Source organism: Propithecus coquereli, unplaced genomic scaffold (assembly GCF_000956105.1).
Source record: "Propithecus coquereli isolate 6110/MARCELLA unplaced genomic scaffold, Pcoq_1.0 Scaffold513, whole genome shotgun sequence".
In the NCBI taxonomy this organism is placed as follows: domain Eukaryota; kingdom Metazoa; phylum Chordata; class Mammalia; order Primates; family Indriidae; genus Propithecus; species Propithecus coquereli.
Window position 1 is genome coordinate 760,567 of NW_012150986.1, and position 20,758 is coordinate 781,324.

Genomic DNA, 20,758 nt, shown 5'->3' on the forward strand with positions numbered 1-20,758 from the left:
GTACAAATGTTTAGGTTACGTATATTGCCTTTGTCCCACCTGAGTCAGAGCTTCAAGCGTGTCCATCCCCCAGACAGTGTGCACTGCTCCCATTAGGTGTGAATATACCTATTTCCTCCTCCCCCCCACCTGCCCAACACCAATGAATGTTACTACTATATGTGCACATAAGTGTTGATCAGTAATGCCAATTTGATGGTGAGTACATGTGGTGCTTGTTTTTTCATTCTTGTGGTACTTCACTTAGTAGAATGGGCCCCAGCTCTATCCAGTATAATACAAGAGGTGCTAGATCACCATTGTTTTTGGTGGCTGAGTAGAATTCCATGGTATATGTATACCACATTTTATTAATCCACTCATGGATTGATGGGCACTTGGGTTGTTTCCACATCTTTGCAACTGTGAATTGTGCTGCTATAAGCATTCTAGTGCAGATGTCTTTTTTATAGAATGTCTTTTTTCCTTTGGGTAGATGCCCAGTAGTGGGATTGCTGGATCAAATGGTAGTTCTACTTTTAGCTCTTTGAGGTATCTACATATTACTTTCCAAAGAGGTTGTACTAGTTTGCAGTCCCACCAGCAGTGTATGAGTGTTCTTATCTCTCCATATCCACGCCAACATTTATTGTTTTGGGACTTTTTGATAAAGGCCATTCTCACTGGAGATAAGTGATATCTCATTGTGGTTTTGATTTGCATTTCCCTGATGATTAGAGATGTTGAGCATTTTTTCATATGTTTGTTAGCCATTATTCTGTCTTCTTTTGAAAAGTTTCTGTTCATGTCCTTTGCCCACTTTTTAATGGGGTTGTTTGATTTTTTTCTTTCTGATTTTCCTGAGTTCTGTAGAGATTTGAGTTATCAGTGAAGTCAGGGCTTTTAGTGTACCTGTCACCCGAATAGTATACATTGTACCCAATAGGTAATTTTTGATCCTTCATACCCTTTCCATTCCCCCTCTCCTGGGCCTGATGCCACTCAGTATGACCATGTATACCCATCACTTAGCTTCTACTTATAAGTGAGTACATGTGCTATTTGTTTTTCCATTCCTGGGATACTTCACTTAGGATAAAGGCTTCCAGTTCCATCCAACTTGCCGTGAAAGACATTATTTCACAGAATGACTGCATTTGTATGTGTCTGCCATCTTTCCTTCAGCATAATGGTTGAAATTTATCTATATTGTTGTATCAGTAGTTGGTTCCTTTTTATTATTGAGTAGTATTCCCTCATATGAATGCACTGCAATTTGATGATCCACTCTCCTGTTGCTGGACATTTGAGTGTTTCCAGTGTTTGGCTATTATGAATAGAGATACTATAAACATCTGTGTATGAATCTTTTTGTGACATATGCTGTCATTTCCCTAGTACTTAGAAGTGGAGTTTGCTGGGTCTTACAGTAGGTGTATATGAAACTGCCAGAGTTCTAGTTTAACACTGAACTTCAGAGTGATGAATCTTTAGGGGTTGTTTTTTTATACTCTGCCCTTTGGAGAAAGATGGTACCTCTAGTTCCTTATTAAACCTCTTGTAAGGGAATTGAAGGATTATCTGTTTTGCATTGAATTGCATGTTTTGGGTTTCATTTAGGAGGAAAGAGAGTTGAGGCAATAAATAATATCTACCTTTTAACTTCCTGAATTCAGATCCAATTGAGGAAGCAGCCAGAAGTCAGACCGATGTTGGCTTGGATATCAGCTTTGTTACTGATACAGCAGATGAGGGCGCATGTCTTAGATATGTGACTGGATGGGCTTCAGACACTCACCTTTCCAGTCGCAGGCAGGCTTGGCCAGCCCAGGCTTCTCACACAAGCAGGAAGAGAAAATCTACCTCCCCCCAAACACCCTCCCCCATGCAGCTGAGTCTTCATCCAAGCCTTACTGATGAGATATGTCTGTCTCTTCCAAGGGAAGGCCCTTGTAGGTGAGGGACAGGAGCCAAGAGCCAGATGGTGGCCTCCTCCCCCATGTGTCTCTCCTGGGCAGTAGAAACTCTTATGGTTAGCAGAGGCACTTGGGATTCACTTCCCAGGGAAAGCTCATGACCACTAGGACCTCACCAAGCTGTTTACTGTTTACTGTGTTTAAAACCTTTCTGCATTAAGGGTTTAATTCCATGTTCCATCAACATGGAATGATTTTTAAAATCTTACTTCGCAGAAGACAATGCCTGCCTACCAGCTAAGACTTACTTTTTAAGATTTGGATTATGTGCTCTTCTCTATATGTTTCTTTCACAGTTTTTATGTTTTTATTCATTCTTAGCAGGTTCCGAAAATCCACTTAATGGTTCGCTAGGCAATCATTTTGCTATTTTCATGTATGTTAATGTATTTTAATGTGTTATAATGTTGTATTGCAGTTGCTAGAAAGAAATACAAAAAACAGATGTGAGCCCAAGAGTGATTTTTCTTTCTTGATGTGCTATTGTTGTACCTTCTTGAAAAAGATTAAACTATGCTAAACATGGTGTTGTAAAAGGCTGCTCTGCTTTCCACCTAACTTTATTTATAAGTAAGCTACAGAAAGAGAGCATTTTACTTATTTATATACTTTAAAAATTTTGAATTGTTGTCCTACAGAAATGAGAAATGGTTTCTACTTGGGTGATAATTTCTCCTTTCTGTTGGACCTAAATATCACCTGGTTACTATCTCCCTGCTCTTTTGGCAAGGTCATCATTAAGTGTTCTGGAAATAAAAGGAGTAAAATATATGTTCATTTTTGTGGCTTAAAAACTTTTTTAAAATGTAGCAAAATTATTTTTAAATAGTTTGGTTATTGAATAATAAAATAATAAACAAAATATATATATTTACTTTTGTATTTTTCTCTACTTGGTTTTACATTCTGATAAGGAAAACAGTGTTATTTATTTTTCAAAAAGAAAATAAATGATAATGTTGATTCTTAGTGTTCAAAATGCATATTAATTTTCTTGGGGGATGGATGATAAATGGAAGACATTTATATGCGGTATGTATATAGAATATACCTTTTGTTTGGAATTTGAACACATAATTTGGCACTTTTCTAGCTCTCCTTGTTGTTTTCTATCCCAGTTGAGGTTCTCACTGTTCCCCCTCAAAATTTATTCCTGATATTAACCCAGTGTAAATATTTCCTGCCTTATCATCAATTGGTTGAGTGTCATTAGATTGCTTAGTGAAATTATGCCTAAGAGTGTTGGGGTTTGTCTGTCCTAAGTGGCCCTCTGAGCATATACTCATAATTCTGTTGTCGGTTCTTCCCTGAAAAGCGGACACTGTATCAGTTTGAGTGTGAGGTCACAATTTTTTGGGTGGAATCTTTGCTTACCATGGTGATTTTCCCTCCTGCTGTTTCAGCTCCTTATGAAGCTCGACAGCCCCTTGTCCAGCCTGAAGGACCCTCATCAGGGGGTCCAGGACCCAAGCCCCTTCGGCATCAGGCATCCCTCATCCGGGTAAGTGATGATATGGGGTTATGCCAATAGTGGAGACAAGCTTTGGAGTTTGGGGACATGGCTTTTTGATGAGCCATCTTTTTCATTGCGAGGAAGTTATAAAACAACCTCCTTATGTAAATACTGTGCTTTTTGTTCTGTTGCTTGTACATTTTCCTAAATATTTTCTGCTATGTATGTTTCTATCCCTTCTCAGTGTCTCTAGAATAATCTAGGCTGGTTCTTGATCTATAGTATGTCTAAAATGCCCTTCTACCCTCATCTACCTAATCAGTAGGCACCATCTCTGGGCGAGCTTCACTTTTTCTAAGGCAGCCTGTCTTGTGTCCGCCTTATTCTTTATTGTTACTCATTCAGTGCATAGTTAACTGTTTTCCATTTGTTTTGTGCCTCCAGTTATGTGGTAAACTTTTGGAAGGCAGAGGCAGTTCTTCTGTATTGTCTCTCAGTGCCTAGGGCAGTGCTCTTTGGAGAACAGTTATTTTATAAGTGGCAGCAGCTACTGTTTCCTAAATGTAATAGATACAAAAGAAATATTAGGACAAAAGCACAGGTGACATCTCAGCTTCTCCTGGCTACACCATAGCTTAGACATTTTCAGCTTCCCTTTCTTCAGTGTTTTCCTTTGGATAAAGAGCCCTTATTTTTTTCTTGTGTCTGCAGCTATTGTCTTGTGTATTATCTCTGGGTCCTGTACTAGAGAAATTATATTTTCAAAGAACGGTGTGTGTGTGTGTGTGTGTGTGTGTGTGTGTGTGTGTCTACATGAGAGAAATTACAAAAAAACTGGGTTTACTATTTGACACTAAAGAGGAAGTGGGGTGGTTTGTGTAACATTTCAATTGTGTAACTCAGGAAGAAGGAGCATTTGTGCACAGGCAGTTATACTCGGCGTAGAAGTGTAGTGTCAGATACTCCCATAAAGAAGTGGGCTGCTAGTCTGAAATGGAATAAACAAAATCCGAAGAAGACCCAGGTGTTCACTGAATACCTTCTGGAGATGGGGTAGTGTGTTAGACTTGGTGCAGAAGTTGGTCCTATAAGGAGGTGCTCTGTGTACAAAGAACTTTCTTAAGATAATTTAACCATATGCTATGTATTTATATTAACGCTTCCTACAACCGTGAGATCTAGATCCTGCTGTCTCTATTAGTGTGGATGAGTTGACTGTGGCTGAGAGAGGTCAAGTAGCTGATCTAAGGTTTCATTCATAACTAGTAATTGACACAGCCAGAATTTGAATCCAGGCCCATCCAGTGTCAAAACTTGTGCTTTTAAATACTTTGCCTTACATTAGAGTCCCATATTCCAAGGAGGCAAAGTTCTAGAGTTGCTGCATAAACAAATGTGGGGTGTAGTAAAAAATATTCTCAAAAATCCCTTATTGGTATCACACTGGAAAACCAATATACCGTTCACTTCTAAGGGGCAATACAGCCCAGTTTCACCCCCAAGTTGGAATAGACAGTTGTTTCTTCAGCTGAGCCCCAGATGTAGCAGTTGGCTGCATTTAGAAATCCTGTGGTACAAAAATATGTGCTTTTAAACACAAGAATCACGCCCACCGTGGAGTGATGTTTACATTAGGAAAGGTATTGAAGGGACTGGGATTCATCCCAAATTCTTCAGGGTGTGCCATGCAGGTTCCTGCAGAGTGTGTTCTGGTTCTATAGAGACCAAATCCCGAATGGTTAGAATGATGGTCAAACAAGCAGTGAGTCCTGAGCTTTGCAGTGGTAGCAACGGGCTCGCCAGACCCTTTCTACCTAGCCCCCTGGCTGGGATGGCCATGGGCGCACACTTGGATTGGTGCCCTGTGACGTGTCTTCTAATCTCTAGGTCCCCTTTCTACTGACACACATGCTTCTTGAGCTCTTTACTCAACGAATATTTAGTGAACACCTCATAAGTGCCAGGTACTGTGTTGAGAATACAAAAATGAGGTATAATACTAGCAGTTGCTGCCCTCATACAGAGCTTTTGGAGGAGACGGTCACTGAGCAAACCATCACAGAGTAAATATGGAATTATGATATGGGATGTGAATACAAATTACACTATGCTTTGAGGATGAAAAATGAAGGTGGGGTGTGACCCAGCCTTGAGGGGCAAGGGCTGATCAAAGAAGACTTCTAGGGGAGAGTAACATTCGAGTTGGAATGAGAAGAATACAAGGGTGTTAGCCAGGTGAGGGGGTGGAACCGGGGAGCAAACAAGAAGATAGAGGGAACCGCATATACAAAGACATTTTCTGTGTGCTTGACATTTTATGCACATCATCTCTTTCAATGCCCGTAGCTACCTTATGAGGTAATTACTGTTGTTATCCCATTTTTCAGATGACAAAACCTGACATTTAAAGACCTTATTTAATTTGCCCAAGGTCACAGCTAAGAAGCGGCAGGGCTGGAGTTCAAACACCGGACATGATTCCTCGGTCTCTGGCTCAGGAACCAGATGAATGGTGATGTCATTTGTTGAGCTAAGAAGCCCTGGATGAAACACTGGCATTGGGGAAAGATCATGAGTTCAGTGTTGGATGTCAGGAATTGAGCTTTTGAGATAGCCCAGAGGAGGTGTCAAAGAGTTGGTAGGTTACATGGGTCTGGAGCTTTGGGGAGAGCTGATACCGGACATAGGTATTTGGCAGCAATTGGCCATCAAAAGCTCTCATGGTATAGTGCAGAAAAAACCAGACAGGTTCTCGCCCAGGTCCAACCAAACTCTGTGTGACCTTGGACAAATTCCTTCTCTGTTCTGTAACGTGAATGACTTTGAATGGATTTTACAGTCCATTGTAACAATCTGCAACAGTCTGATTGTCTTAATGTTTGGCATCAGTGGAGGCCACCCCTCCCCTGCCCCCATCTGGAGCATGGCCTTCTGTTTAAGATGAGAGCAAGGGGCCTTTCTCGCCCAGGTAGCAGTCTGTGGTTTTCATGGCTGATGTGTTTTTCTTTCCTCAGTTCTTAAGTTTCCTTCTTATGCCTGTTAACTTGGTTTGGCTGGACTCCATGTTCCAGAAAGCAAAATGCCAACCTGAATTAGTCACGTAGAGGAGGGGATTTGAAGTGAAGGTTCTTGGTGGTAGGGGATTAGTGTTTATTGGGCATGGTGCTAGACTAGGCTGGGATGACTAATTCCCCTCAAGTTGCCATGTTAATGTGCTGATGGCAATCTTCTCTGTCTCTTCTAGCTTCCTCTCTGGTCTTGTATTCAAGTCTTTCCTGCCAGGTTAGCAAGGGACATGACCTCTGAGTCCTGGAGGAGGCTTTTAGGGACCCCCAGCCAGTGCTGTTGCAGCCCATGGACTTGGCATTTTAGAGGTGCATATGCCAAATTCAGTGCCCAAAGATTGAGATGATTAGTCTTTTTGCTTAATATTTTAGGAATTTCACTTTTTTTGTTATTCGAGTGTTGGATTTTTCCCTTTGAAATTTCCTATATTAATACTAAGCATATATTGTGTTTGTGAAATGGTTGATAATGGTTGGAAACAAGTTATAAGTCTTATTTCCTACTTCATCAGTTATCATGTGTTTAGAGGTCATTTTGTGGTTTACTTTTCACAAGTTATTGTAAACCTCTGGACGGTGTATAGTCATTTGTAATTTTGCTGGCATAAGATTGACAATTGCATCTTCAGCTCCCACGATACTCCACTGCCTCTGCTTTTGCCACGGTTGCTAGAAACTACTTTTTTTGTCTTATTTGACTTCTTGGCAGCTTTTGAAATTGACCACCTTCTTGAAACACTCTCATCATTTGGTGTTTGGGATGCCAGCTCTCTTGGTTTTCCTCCTGCTTCTGTGGCGACCTCTTCCTAATCTTCTTTTTCAATCCTCCTTCCTCTGTCTGCCCCTTACATGCTGGTGATCCCTGGGCCTGCTTCTCATTCTACTTACTCTACCTGGAGGCTACCTGGAGGCTGATGACTACATAGGTCCACCTGCCTGACATCTTTACTTGAATGTCCCACTGTCACTTTCAACTGACATGTCTTTCCCACAAGACCAGCGTTCACCCTTCCACTCCTGGCTCCATTGACCCATCAGCACAGGCCAGAAGGCTGGTCATTGTCTTTGACTCCTCTCTTATCCCCACCTTTTCTTTTGAGACAGGATCTCACTCTGTTGCCTAGGCCTAGAGTGCAGTGGCATTGTATCATCATAGCTCACAGCAACCACAAACTCCTGGGCTCAAGTGATCCTCCTGCCTCAGCCTCCTAAGTAGCTGGGACTATAAGTGTGTGCCACCATGCCTGTAGAGATGGGATCTCGCTGTGTTGCTCAGGCTGATCTTGAACTCCTGCCTCAAGTGATCCTCCTGCTTCCACCTCCCAAAGTGCTGGGATTACCAGCGTGAGCCACTGTGCCTAGCCTCTCTCATCCCTATGCTCATTCAGTTACCAAGTCCTGGCCATTCCACTTCTCAAATAACTCTCTTGTGTGTCCATCCCTCTGCACTTCTTGGTTCAGGCTGTTATCCTCTGTCACCGAATCTATTATATCAGCCTCAAACTCTTTCTTCTTGTTGCCACTCTTGCCTTCTTCCAATCCATTATTCTCATTGCAGACTAAAACAATCTTAAAAACACAAATCTGATCATCCTGTTGACTTGATTGAAACATATCACTCTCTGCCCATGGCGCTCAGCATGTCATCTGTGTTCCTGAACGTAGTCCCTGCTTACCTCTTTGGTCACACAGCTCGCTGCTTCTCTCCCTCCACACTCTGGCCGTGCAAAGCTGCTGGCCGTTTCCCATATGGTCAGCGTTCTCTGTGTGTGAACCTCACTCTTCACCCCCACTTTTGCCTTCTTTGTTTTCTGTTTCGTCTCAATTTGTCTATGCATTTTCCTCCATTGAGAACACGAAATGTGAGTTTTCTAATCTTTTCTTGTACATGCGATGTCCCCATTTTTTTCATTCTTAAAGAAAGTAGTTCACTGCTCGTCTGCTCATTTATCCGCGAAACTCAGCCAGCGGGATGGGAGTCTGATCATCTCAGAAGCAACCAGCGTTGCCTGTTTCTTTTGTATCATTCCAAGAACATTTTATGTATATACAAGTGAATACAAATCTTCATATATATATAAAATATATGCATGCTGGGTGCGACGGCTCACACCTGTAATCCTAGTGACTTGGGAGGCTGAGGCGGGTGGATCGCTTGAGCCCTGGAGTTTGTGGTTGCTGTGAGCTATGATCCTGTCACTGCATTCCAGCCTGGGTGACAGAGTGAGACCTCATCTCTTAAAAAAAAAAAAAAAGTCTGTAACTTGAAAAATGTTTATTTCACTAACTTGTGTCCTTTTCTCCTGCAGTTTTCACTCAGTCTCAATTTCTTGCCATGCCTCCTCCCTGGACATAACTGTAGGTACTAATGGCCAGACACAGATTATCCTTGTGTCCTCTTGGAATGGCTCTCAAGAGAAAAGGCAAGTGTGTAAAAGATGGTAAAAGAAACAAATACTCCTGAGGCTCTGTTGGAGTGTTGTTGGCTTAAGTCAGAAGAGAAGTGATAGTCACCACAGTAATTTGTCCATTCTAAGAGTTTTGATGGAGATAGGAGGAAATAGTCTTTCCGGGAGGCTGATAGGGCACTGAGAGAGTTTCTTGTGCTATGAAAGATATTTTATGCGGAGACTGGACCAGGATGCTGGGAGGATAAGGAGAGCAAGGATAGAGCATGGCTGAAGGATTGGGGTGGGATTAGGTGAGATGGGTTAGAGTGGAGTCATGAGAGAGTTGGTGCTCTGAGTTTGGAAGAAGAGTGAAGCAGGCAAGCGAGTGGTGCATGCTAGGCACTGTCTCAGCCACTGATTCTCTTACCTAATAGCCCAGGGAAGTGACCCACGAAGCAAGTCGGGCCCACCAGGGTTCTTTTGGGTTCAGGATTCTTTACCAAGGCATCATTTGGCGTGTGTGTGTGTGTTCGTATGGGTTTTCAGCAGGACCTCAAGCATTCTCTTCTTTCCTTAGTTTTGAACCTTTCCCTCTTACCCTGTGTGAGAGCGCCGACCTCGCGCCTGTGAAGTAGCCCTGTGGCTGCTTCCGCACCATGGCGCTTCTTCATTGAGTGCTTGCGTTTTCCTCCGCTTGTCACATCAGTTGGCCCCTCAGGCTGATGATCCATCCAGAGAAACACATAGGCATGTGCCCACCTAATGGTGGCCCCCTCCTCACGGGGCCACAGTGACAGAACTCTAAGGTTTTGGTTGCTTGTTTTAGATGATGTAGTGAAAACCACAACTGTTATTTTTTTGGCTCATGTGTTATGAACTTTCAAACATGCTTGTTCATCAGAGCAATTTTTTAAAGATGGGAAAAAATATGACAAAAATTCAGAAGATACAAAAGCGCACAGAGTGAAAGTGTCCCTACCACCGCGCCCCTAACTCCCAGCCACTCATCCCAGGAGCAACTAATATGACCCATTTCTTTTGTATAGTTCTACACAAAACATTTTACTTTATTTATTTATATAGTATTATATATGAATATGCTATTCATATACAAATGAAAATAGATATTTTTGTGCATGGTTATATGTAATATATGCAAAATATATAGTTCCACCTTTTTACACATATGGTAGCATACTATACCTCTGTCGTGCATTTAGCATGTTTTACTTAACAATACATTTTAATAACATTCTATAGCAGTACATAGAGTACTTCCTCATCTTTTTTTTTTTTTTTTACAAATGCATAGTATTTCATTGGTGTGCATCTCCCATAAATCATTTAGCCAGCCCCTTCTGATTGACATCTAGTACTTGCAATCACAGTATTGTTTGTAGATATATAGGATCAGTTGCTAAAAATGAAATTATTGGGTGAAAATGTCTACACATTTGTAATTTTTGATAGCAGTTTTGAAGTTGGAGGTGGTAGCAATTTATGTACTTGCCAGCAATATATGAAAATGTCTATTTTCTTGTACCCTTGCAAACACAATGTGCTAGCAAACTTACAGATCTTTGCCAATCTGATAGGTGAAAAATGATATCTTGGTGTAATTTAATTAGCATATCTCTTTATTAGTGAAGTGGAATATCTTAGATTCATGAGTCATTTGTATTTCCTTTTCTATGAATTGTTTTTTCATATCCTGTGCCCCTGTTTCTTTTGGTTTATTGGTGTTTTTTTATTGGTTTGTTGTTCTTTTTTTTTTTGGAGACAGAGTCTTGCTCTGTTGCCTGGGCTAGAGTGCCGTGGCATCATCGTAGCTCACTGTAACCTCAAACTCCTGGGCTCAAGTGATCCTCTTGCCTCAGCCTCCTGAGTAGCTGGGACTATAGGCGTGAGCCACCATGCCCGGCTAATTTTTTCTATTTTTAGTAGAGACGGGATCTTGCTCTTGCTTAGGCTGGTCTTGAACTCCTGACCTCAAGTGATCCTCCCGCCTCAGCCTCCCAGAGTGCTCGGGTTACAGGCATGCACCACCACGCCCAGTCCTGGTTTGTTATTCTTAACAGTATGAAACCAGAAGCTGGTATCACTTTTCCTTTAGACCAGAGAGATACCGTAGTGTGTGTGGAAGACTGCTCCTTGAATGTTTGAAAGGAGGTCCTAGGCATCTGAGACCCTTGAAGGAGGTTAGGGACCCCAGCTTCTTTTCAGTTCTTGAGAACCCCAGGCCTACCTGCAGTGGGATTTCTTGTTTATAAGATCATGGCAATGAAGTTGAGTTACTTAGTCTATGTTAGAGATGGTAAATGTCAACACTGTGTGTGTGTGTTGAACTCTCAGTATTGCTTAGATAGCTAAGTTCCCTTTAAGTGAAATGGGGGCTGGTGGGGGAGGGGAGAGAGAGAGGAAGAAAAGAAAAAAGAAAAGAGAAAAGAAAAGAAAAGAGAGAGAATGGGTTTGGTGCATTTTATAGGTATGTATGTGCCTTCTTCTTGAGATCTTGTTTAGCACATTCATTCCCCATTTTATCTCAGGTCCTAGCTGGACTTTTACAGTCTCCTATGGGGTCAAAGGTTAGTGTGTCCTCCTTGTGTTCTACTTCACTGAGTCTACTATAGGAGCCACAGATGCCCGAATGGCCACTGGTACCAAAAGGAGGTCCTAGTTTTCATAGCCTCAAGCCTCCTGCCTACTTATTTCCTTCACCTGCTTATAGTTCTTTTTCTGATTTTTCTGGCCCTTACTTTTGAGGAAGGAAACATTTTACTTCCTTCAATTCAACTGATACTGGATTTTACTTTTCTCAGTGTAAATCTTTTTTAGCTGTTTCTTATTGCATTCCTCAGGTGCTTGCTATGTACCCACACTTCTCAATAATTAAAGAGATACTAGTTGCTTGCTTTCTTTGCTAGCAGGCACTTCTACTTGAAAGGCAAAAATATTTTGTGTTACACGATGAGAATATTAAAGAAATACTGGATTATCGAAAGAAAGATAACTCCAGGAAATAAGAAGAGGGTACCTCAGATAGAAATTGAAAGATGTTTATGGGAAAAAGACATTTATTCACAAACTATCAGGGCTGATTGGGGTGCTGTCTTAAGGCTTTGCAAAATTCATGCTTAGACATGTGGGCTATGGAGGGAGGATGGTAAAATGTAGGCTGGTCCACACTGGAATTCTAGCTTCGATTTAGTGTATTTCAACAGATTGGTTAGACTGTTGATGAAAGCAAATGAACACATTTTATTTGTGGTGTCAGTGTTGCTGTTTTTCCCCACAAGGTGTGGAGCATTGCATTGAAGGCTTATGGTGGCCAGAACCTTTCTGGTAATAGCTTGGGCCTCCGTTCATTTGGTAGACAGGAGTGCCTCTGATTTAGCCTGTCAGATGTAGCTGAAAACACCTGATTGAATCCCTGGTCCTGGGGAGTACTCTGTAAATCTGGAAAGGAGAGTGGCATTTGTTTCTGGCTTATTCCTCAGGACTTTTTGGTCTCAGTTTTACACTGGGCTGTCAATATGGAAGCCTTCTTTACAGTGCCACCATTTCAGCCCCTAGGCCCATCAGTATTTTCCTTGATCTCAGGTGAGCAGGTAGTGTCGTGCCCCTAGTTGCCTGTCCCAACAATAGTGACTGCCAACTGAGGTGCTTATTTGCTCCCAGTGTTGTGCTGGCCCCTTTCAGTCCTCCCAGCAGTCTTGCATAGTAGGTATTATTTACATCCTCCATTTGTCCATTTGGAAATACTTAAGTGCCTTCTATAAGTCAGCCACCATGCCAAGGGAACACTGAGGACTACAAACATAGCCCTTGCTTTGAAGGCACTTGCAGTCAAGGGGGGAGGTGCAGTCAAATCAAATGATTCCACCTGTACATGCAGAATCGCAAACCAACAATTGCCCTAATGGCAAGGGAACACTCTAATAGAATGTAACAGAAAAATCCGACCTGGGGCAGGCAAATGAGGGAAATCTTTCTCCAAAGACATGAGCTTGGGCTGAACTATGGAGGGTGGATGGGAGTTAAGCAGTTAAAGGAAGGATGGTGCTGGGAGGTGAGTGTTTCACATAGAGGTAAAAGCCTGGACAAAGACCTGCCTTGATCAGGGTTAATTGGGGACAACAGGATCTCCTTTGGCTAGTTTAAGCAAATAGTGATTTATAATAAGGAAGGCCTGAAGATGCAGACTGTATTCTGAACTTGCAAGAACGATTCCCCAAATCCCACAGCCGAGCTAGGCTGCTGAGAGAGCTCTGCGTCTGCCACACGCAGAAAGCTACAGCGCTGGGAAACTGCTGCTGTGGCGTCAGCTCCAGATCCACATCACACATGACCTAGACTAGCCAAATGAGTGTTTTGTTCCCTTCCTCTTCCATCATGTCACTCAGTTCTGAATCAGTCTTCTGCGAGTGTATTTGTGGGAACCTAAGTCCCATCTGGAATTCCAGCAGCAAAAGTGTTTGGACGGTGGAGTTTTTAGCTAGCCAGCCTGTGTAGTACAGGGAGTTGTGCTAAGAGGGAGTGGAGTGGATGCTGAGTGGGCCAGTCTACCACGTTTGGCATAGGGAGTGGACACATTTGCAGAACTGAAAGAAGGCTGCTGTGGCTAGAGCCTGGAGTGGGAAGGACACGAGGCTGGGGAGGGAGGCAAGGCCCTGTGGGCTGGGCGATCATCTTTCAGGTGGAGAGCTGATGGCTCAGGAGTTAAGTTACTAGTTAATAAGTGACCATCTCAGATTGGAACCCGAGTCTATCTGCCTCTGGAACCTGTGCTCTTTTTGCACCTCCAGTCAGTAACCTCATTCTCCAAAGCATTCCTTGAATTCAGCCTGAGTTCTGGTTGCGTTTGTTTCCCATCTGAACTCAGGCTGCCTCGAGTGTGAAGGGGAGTATGTAGCAGAGTAGAGACAGGCAGCCTTGACCTGACCAGCAGGGACGGGGGTGGGAACGTCATTGCACTGTTAATGGAAGTCTGCAGCCCCGTCAAAGTCTCCTCTTACTGCTGATTTCTCATTTTCTTCTGGCCTTGTCCCCTAAGCAAAAAGCCAAATCCTGATAATCATGAAGGAAAAATGCCCTCTGGAGCAGCAGATCTTGGCTCCTGATGGAAGAAGTGGAGACAGGGGTTACTAATAAGCATTTCTTATGTTAATCAAGGTAGTGTTAGTGCCACATACTAAAATAACAGTAAGAGTAACATTGAATACCCGTAATGTATGGCTGTCTCTAGGATTCTTTCATGTGAAAGCATGTCAGATGCTTACATGTAAAAATTATGTGAGTAGTAAGGTATGCTCTGTCCATATAATGTAATAGTTCACCAGCCAAAATCTAAAACTAAACTAGGTGACAGGGAGGAGGGTGTAAATATAGCATAGTTATAGTTCGAGCTCAGATTCTCAATCTGCAAAATTGCTGCAATGATTTATGCATTGTGGTGAGATTCTTTCTGAAAAGGAGATGCTACATTTTTACAGGATGGATGAATAGATAGAAAGAGATAACTACAGAGCTTGATGATCAAGAGTACATACTCTGTGCTCTGTTCATATTCTGGCTTTACTAGCTGTGTGGTCTTGGTAAATTACTTCCCTTACCTAATGCTCAATTTGCTGTTCTGCAAAGTGGAAATAATGGGACCTACCTCACAAGGTTATTGTAAAGATGAAAATGGATCATAAGTATTAGGTACTTGCAGTGCCTGGCACTTAGCAAAGTAAGGAGTACATGTTACCTAACATTCTTCTATGTCTATGGTGATAGTTTTAAGTTTTAAAAATTTAGCTTATCTTAATCAGCAGCAACTGTGAGTTGCCCATTAGGCTCAAAGAGATTCCTACAGTTTGGCAATCACCCTTTTAAGCTGTTGAAATTAGATCCCTAAGTGAGTTTGGTAATATGTGGTTAAAGGCATCTTTGTGGGTTTATTTCCCTGAAGAAACAGATAAGGTTAAATTGCTCTGTTAGGATTTAATTTTAATTAACTTTTTTACTGACAAAACCAGAAATTATTTATTGCAGCTTCCTGTGAATCTATAATTATTTCAAAATAAAAAGTAAAAAAAAATGTATTTTTAAAAAAGTTATCTAACTTCATAGGTAAGGGAGATTGCCCAACCGTTACAATGTTGGTAACATTATTTGATAAATGCATATAAAGTTTAGCTTTTGTCAATATAGGAGAGCTCAGGTTAGCCCTTCTGTCTCTGGACTTAGATTGAGAATTTGTCCAGTCATTTTTTTAATTTGTTCACTAATTTAACAAATACTTACTGGGTGTTTCCAACGTGCTAGACACTTTTCCAGACACTTGGGATACAGCAGTGATCGGGACAGACAAAATTTCCTGCCCTCCTGGGCCTTGTGTTAATATTATAGTGGGGGTAGAGTGAGTGACAGAGCATAAACAAGATTTATTGAGCATAATATAGAATGGTTTAATGTTAAAACAAAGTTGCTGATCTCTGTCACCTTTTCTAGCTCCTTTTCTTTATTCCTCATTTAACAGTTCCCTGACAAGTTTACCCTAGCCCTCTTTTCTTTTCTTCTTTTTTTAAGAGATGGGGTCTCGCCATGTTGCCCAGGTTGGACTCGACTCCTGTCCTTAAGTGATTAAGCTGGGACTCTAGGCGTGTCTACTGTGCCTGGCTCTTCTTTTCTTTTTTAACTCTGTACATCTTCCCTGGGAATCTTCTTCAAACCCATGACAGATGAACCTATATTAACCAAACATAGAAAGACTGCTGTAAAAATGAATCAACATTCTGTTCCTGTAGATAGTCTACATGGACAATCCAGTTAAAAAGTTTGGGCTCAAAATGGTCAAATGACATTAGGTGGTCAAATTACAAAACTAAGGTAGCCCCAGGCTTCCGTCTCGAATGCAGGACTGGCTATGCCATTGGGCTGGGGCAGATCTTCTTTTCCTTTGGACCTTGCTTGAAGGATAGATTAGTTGGGGAATAGCTGCTATAACAAATACACCCCACGTTTTAATGACTTACCGTAATAGGTATGTTTCTCACTCATGCACCAGTTTGGCAGGCCCTTTCCTCCCCATGGTCATTTAGGCACCAGAGTGCATTCCTCTATTCAGTGGAGAGAAGAGAGTAGAGGAGTGCCACAGGGTACTGGTTCTACCAGGAAGTGGTACAGGTAACTGGTACTCACATTGCAGTGGCTACAACTCGGTCACATGGCTGCATCTAACTGCAAGGGAGGCTGGAAAATGTTATTTCTGGTTGGGCAGCCGCTTAGTGACACCTCTACACCAGGCATGGTAAGTGAATTATCAGAGGACATCCACCATAATTGCACATATTGGCAGTGCCATCGCTTGCCTCTATGACTTCCTTTTTTCTCAGCCCCTTGACTGACCAATTCCCATGATCTTTCTTTAGGCAGATGAATATTCACATGGGCTATAGTGTAGTCTTACCAGCCTGTTAACCATTCTTTTCTTTAGAGTAACTGAGTCTTCTCACATCTTTGCTCATAAGATCATGTTTTGATCAGCGATTGCCCTGTGGAAATCTTATTTCCAAAATATTTTTGGCAGAGGAGGTGTGGGCTTGGTATGAGCTTTTGCTACTCCAGATGGTTTGTTTACTGAGGCATAAAAGGACACTGTTCTAAGATCATTACACCCTCATAGGTGAAATGGCTGAACTCTAAGGCAGCATTTATAGGATGCCTCCAGAGTGGGATTATATTCTGAACAAAAATGTTCTATGGTTGAAACAATATACACACCCTTTTAAAGTTCTCCCTGACAATGCTTCCTTGCAATTCATATTATTCAGCTTTGCTTGATTTTTAAGATAGTTTGGGGGTAAATGTCATATTTTGGGAATTTATTAATAGTATTACTTTTTAATGAGTCTTTTGAAGTCTCTTTCATTATAAACAGCCTGTTTTCCCCAGAGATAATAACTTGCAGTGCCAAATATTTGCATTTCACTTGAAACAAAACCAAGTGGTTGAATGTTTTAAATATAAGCAAATCTAATTCTCCCGTGTCTAGAGAAACTGTATAATGAACCATATGTATGTAGCTTAAGCAGACAGATGTGGAAGATTTCTCTCTCTCTGCCCCCCCTTTTATTTTTTATTTTTTAAAAAAAATACTGGCAGAACTCAAAATTGGCACCAAGTAGCAAATATCTCTGCCCGGCCAACAAAACCACGGGAGCTGGAGCTGTCCTGGGGAGGCCTCTTAGGGTGCATGCACAAGTGGGGCTTTTCCTGGTTCTGGCTTCTTTGTGGAAGGCTAAGGCCCACAGCTCACACCCTCGCATTTGTCAGTGCCTTCAGCCTTCCAAATTAGCTATTCTGTCTTAGGTGGCTGACTTTGCAGATCTTTGTCCAAAAAGTTGTGTCGAGTATTGTGGTTGATTTTGGGGTTGGTTTGGTGGAGATGGGTCCGTGTGTCTGGGTCCTGGTGGCCCCTAGCTGCTGACAAAGGTGCTGAACTGCTATCTCACTGCTGGAAAGAGCCTTCCTCCAGTGGTGGCCATGTGGCTTTTTTCCCTCTTTCCTTTTCCTCTCACAGCCCTCCCTAGCTCTGGCCTACCTTTATCTCTAGCTGGGGTTGCCGACAAGGCCTTAAGTGGTTTTCCTACCTCTCGTCTTTCCCCATCCGTTCTGCTCACTGAAGTGATCTTTCTGTAATTCAAATATAATTATTTGACTGTCCTATTTAATATTTACCTGTGCCATTGTCCTCTAGATACAGTCTAAACCCCTTAACTTGGTGTACCTGAGCCTCCATGACCTGGGCCCTGCTTTCTGTCTGAACCATCTTGAGGCACCCCACCAACATCTCCACCGCACCAGCTGCATATCTATCTATATGTAGCCTGAGGGAACTCCTTTCAGGAGATGTCCATTTTCTGTTATGGTTTGGTGTCTTTACAAATGCTGTTCCTTTTGCCAGCTGTGCTCTGCATGTCCTACAGCTTTGCTTCTCAGACTTGGGTGTGCTTTGAATCACCCTGAGGGCTTGTTAAATCACAGATTCCTGCCCCCTCCCTCAGACTTTCTGATTCACTAGGTGTGAAGTGAGGCCTTAGTGTCTGTATTTGTAACGAGTCCCTAGGTGATGCTGATGTGGGTGGTGTGGGGACCACATGTCGAGTAGCAAAGCTCTAAGGTTCCCTATCTTGTCAAAGCACTTACCCTGCTGTTTTGAGATTGCCTGTTTGTCTTTCTCCCTCACTGGACTCTAGGCTTCCTGGGAAAAATAATCTGTTTGCCCATCAGTATATCCCTAGTGACCAGTATGTGGGATATTGTTGGCGTTCAGGAAGTATCTGCTGAATGACTGAATGAACAGGGCACTGTTTATGCGGTGAAGATCAAATCATTTTGCTTCTTGTAGTGGATAAGTTTTCTTTTGGAATATTTCAGCTTAACGGTGTGTGGAATGTCATCTACTCCTTCCAGGTGCCCTTATCTGTCGTTGAAATACTCACTTAATGGACATGAGACTTGAGAGCTCCCATAGATATCAGACCATAGGTGAACTATAGGAAGACAGATAGGGACTTCTTTTGATAGACCTCAGACTTTAAAATATGAAAGTGAACTCATAGATTTTCTTTCATTAAGGACATCATAGAGCAGTGTTTCCACATCTCTTACAATATAAGACATACACCTGACTTACTTGAGCCTATCAGTAAATGGAACTCACGCTGCTTTTTAGTATCTGTGATGTACCTGCTAGGGGCTGTCGGTGGGATAAAGGAGTATCTGATGTGGCTCTAGCCCTCCAGGTTGAAACCTGGTGAAGAGATTTAAAAACACTTGAAATGTTCGAATGTGTGATACTTACCATGAATATCATAAAGGTTCATGTTTTTAAAGATGCTCAATTCACTTGGCTTATTAAATCAACTTAAAACATACGATGAAAAGCAAGCAGAAAGAGATGAGGCTGGGTTAGCACACTTAGTGCAAGCCAGTGGAAGGACTGCACTGTGTGTGGGTTACACAATGTTCGTATGGCCCTCTCCCTTTGTCCTAAAGCCTTTTAGGTTTTAGGGAATAGGAACTCTCTTTGTCAGCTTAATTTTTCTTGAAAAGGAGGATGGGATAGGGTTCTCATGGGAATCCAAGAAATGGAAGCCAAGGAGTAGCCTAGTGGTCCGTAGGGGTGGGAGTCCTTGGCTGTTCGTGCTTGTTCTGCTGTTAGCAGGCCTTGCCCTCTCTGCCTGGAGTTTACTTCGCTGTCCACTTACCATTCAGCTGCCAGCAGCCTTCCTTACCCCCTGCTCTTTATGTCGCTTCTCCCCCTACCTCACAGGTTCTGCTGGATCCTTGGCTCTGGTTCCCTCATAACTGTCAGCCCCACCTGGCCCTCACTGTACCTCATGGTCCTGCTGCGCATCTGTTCAGGGTCTGCTTTCTCCCTTGTCGATCTTTATATTTCTTACCCACATCCCCAAGAATGAGCATCTGGCCTAAGTTGTTCATATAGAAGAGCTTTTCATGCCAAAGCATCCCAAAGGCCGGCATAGTGTGTGCCTGCTCGCCCTTACTCCAACTCTGTCAGGTCAGACCCTTCGTGAGGTGGGCCATGTGGCCCACACATGGCTGCTAGGCTCGCGTTTGTAGCAGAGTGGGGGAGATGGGCAGTGCCCTCTGTCATGGCTGTGGGCATGGCAGGTACATTGGAGAGCTCACTGGCCCAGCAGGACTCAAGGAATGGATAGGATTTGCACAGGCTAGGATCAGAGAAAGAGAGTTCTGGGAAGATGACACAAATCTGACCCAAGAGGAGTGAGTATGTGGGCAATTGGCAAGCCTGCTGAGAGCAGACTGGGCTACCAGGGTTGTGAAGGCCAGGTGGACGAGCTGGAATTTTTTGTTAGGCAGCAGGTCATCTCTGTAGGCTTTTAAGCAGATGAATCAGTCGCCCTCTGCTGTCCATTCCTATTACCAGAATAGACTTGAGACCTGCCAAGAAGCCACTAACACCACTTAGGAGTGAGGTGATGTGACCGAGAAAATTGGGAGCAGATGATCATGGGCTTAGAGAAAGAGCAAATATGGCAAACATGGGCTGACATCAACCACCTGGATATGGCAGCCATGTCACCAGGAGGGAAGGAAGGGGTGTATTCCAGGGGAGTAGCAGCTTCCATGTCAGAACCAGGGAATGAAGCAGGCCCAATACCCAGCATGGAGACTTCTGTGCCTTCATTTGCTGGGAAGTGGTGGGACAGGGCTTTTGACCTGCATCCCACCTGCTTCATGAGCCATCTCTGCCACCTAATTGTTCACTCCTAAGTGTCTGTTCTTGTATCTCCTGCCCATGCCCAGCTTTTAGGTTCCATTGCTCCAGCTTTTTCTGTCAGTGCTGACTTGGAACACAGAGTTCTCCACATTATAATGTGGCCAGTAATCCAGTCCAGTTCCATCTGATGTCCCTTCACCGTGTGTTCTACCTCTGAAACCTGGTCAGACATCTGGGTTTGTTCAGAAGTGCTGCTAGGGCATGGCTTCGGAATTTGGTGGGAGCATTTTGTAAAGTTGTGTGGTCTGGTGGGTGCTCATACGGACTTTTGATCTTCTATGCTTTCTTTATTTGTATTGTTTATTTGTCACTATGATGATAAGGGGTTTCTGAAAAAAATTCAGATACATGCAATCCAGTTTAAAAAGTCCTGATATGCAAGAACCTGACTTTGAACAAGAAATTTTTAAAAAGGGCCATTATTTGCTGCTTGCAGGGGTTCACTAATGGATACCGGCAAGTCCCTTAAGCTCTCTGAGCCTTGGTTTCCTCATCTGGATAAAGAATAATAAGTAATACTTGTTTACCTCTCAAAAGTCTTGAGATGCTCAAATGAGGTAGGAGTGTGTGAAATGCTTTGT

The 20,758-nt window shown here is 42.7% G+C and overlaps 1 protein-coding gene across 2 annotated transcripts in view; it reads left to right on the plus strand.

Moving 5' to 3' along the window:
- REPS2 (RALBP1 associated Eps domain containing 2) overlaps nucleotides 1–20,758 on the plus strand; it is a 213,224-nt gene that overhangs the window by 91,340 nt on the left and 101,126 nt on the right. For both annotated transcript variants that reach the window (XM_012656630.1, XM_012656629.1), the window contains one exon: nucleotides 3,359–3,456. In XM_012656630.1, coding sequence (XP_012512084.1) covers nucleotides 3,359–3,456 — 98 coding nt within the window. The remainder of the gene's footprint in view (nucleotides 1–3,358; nucleotides 3,457–20,758) is intronic.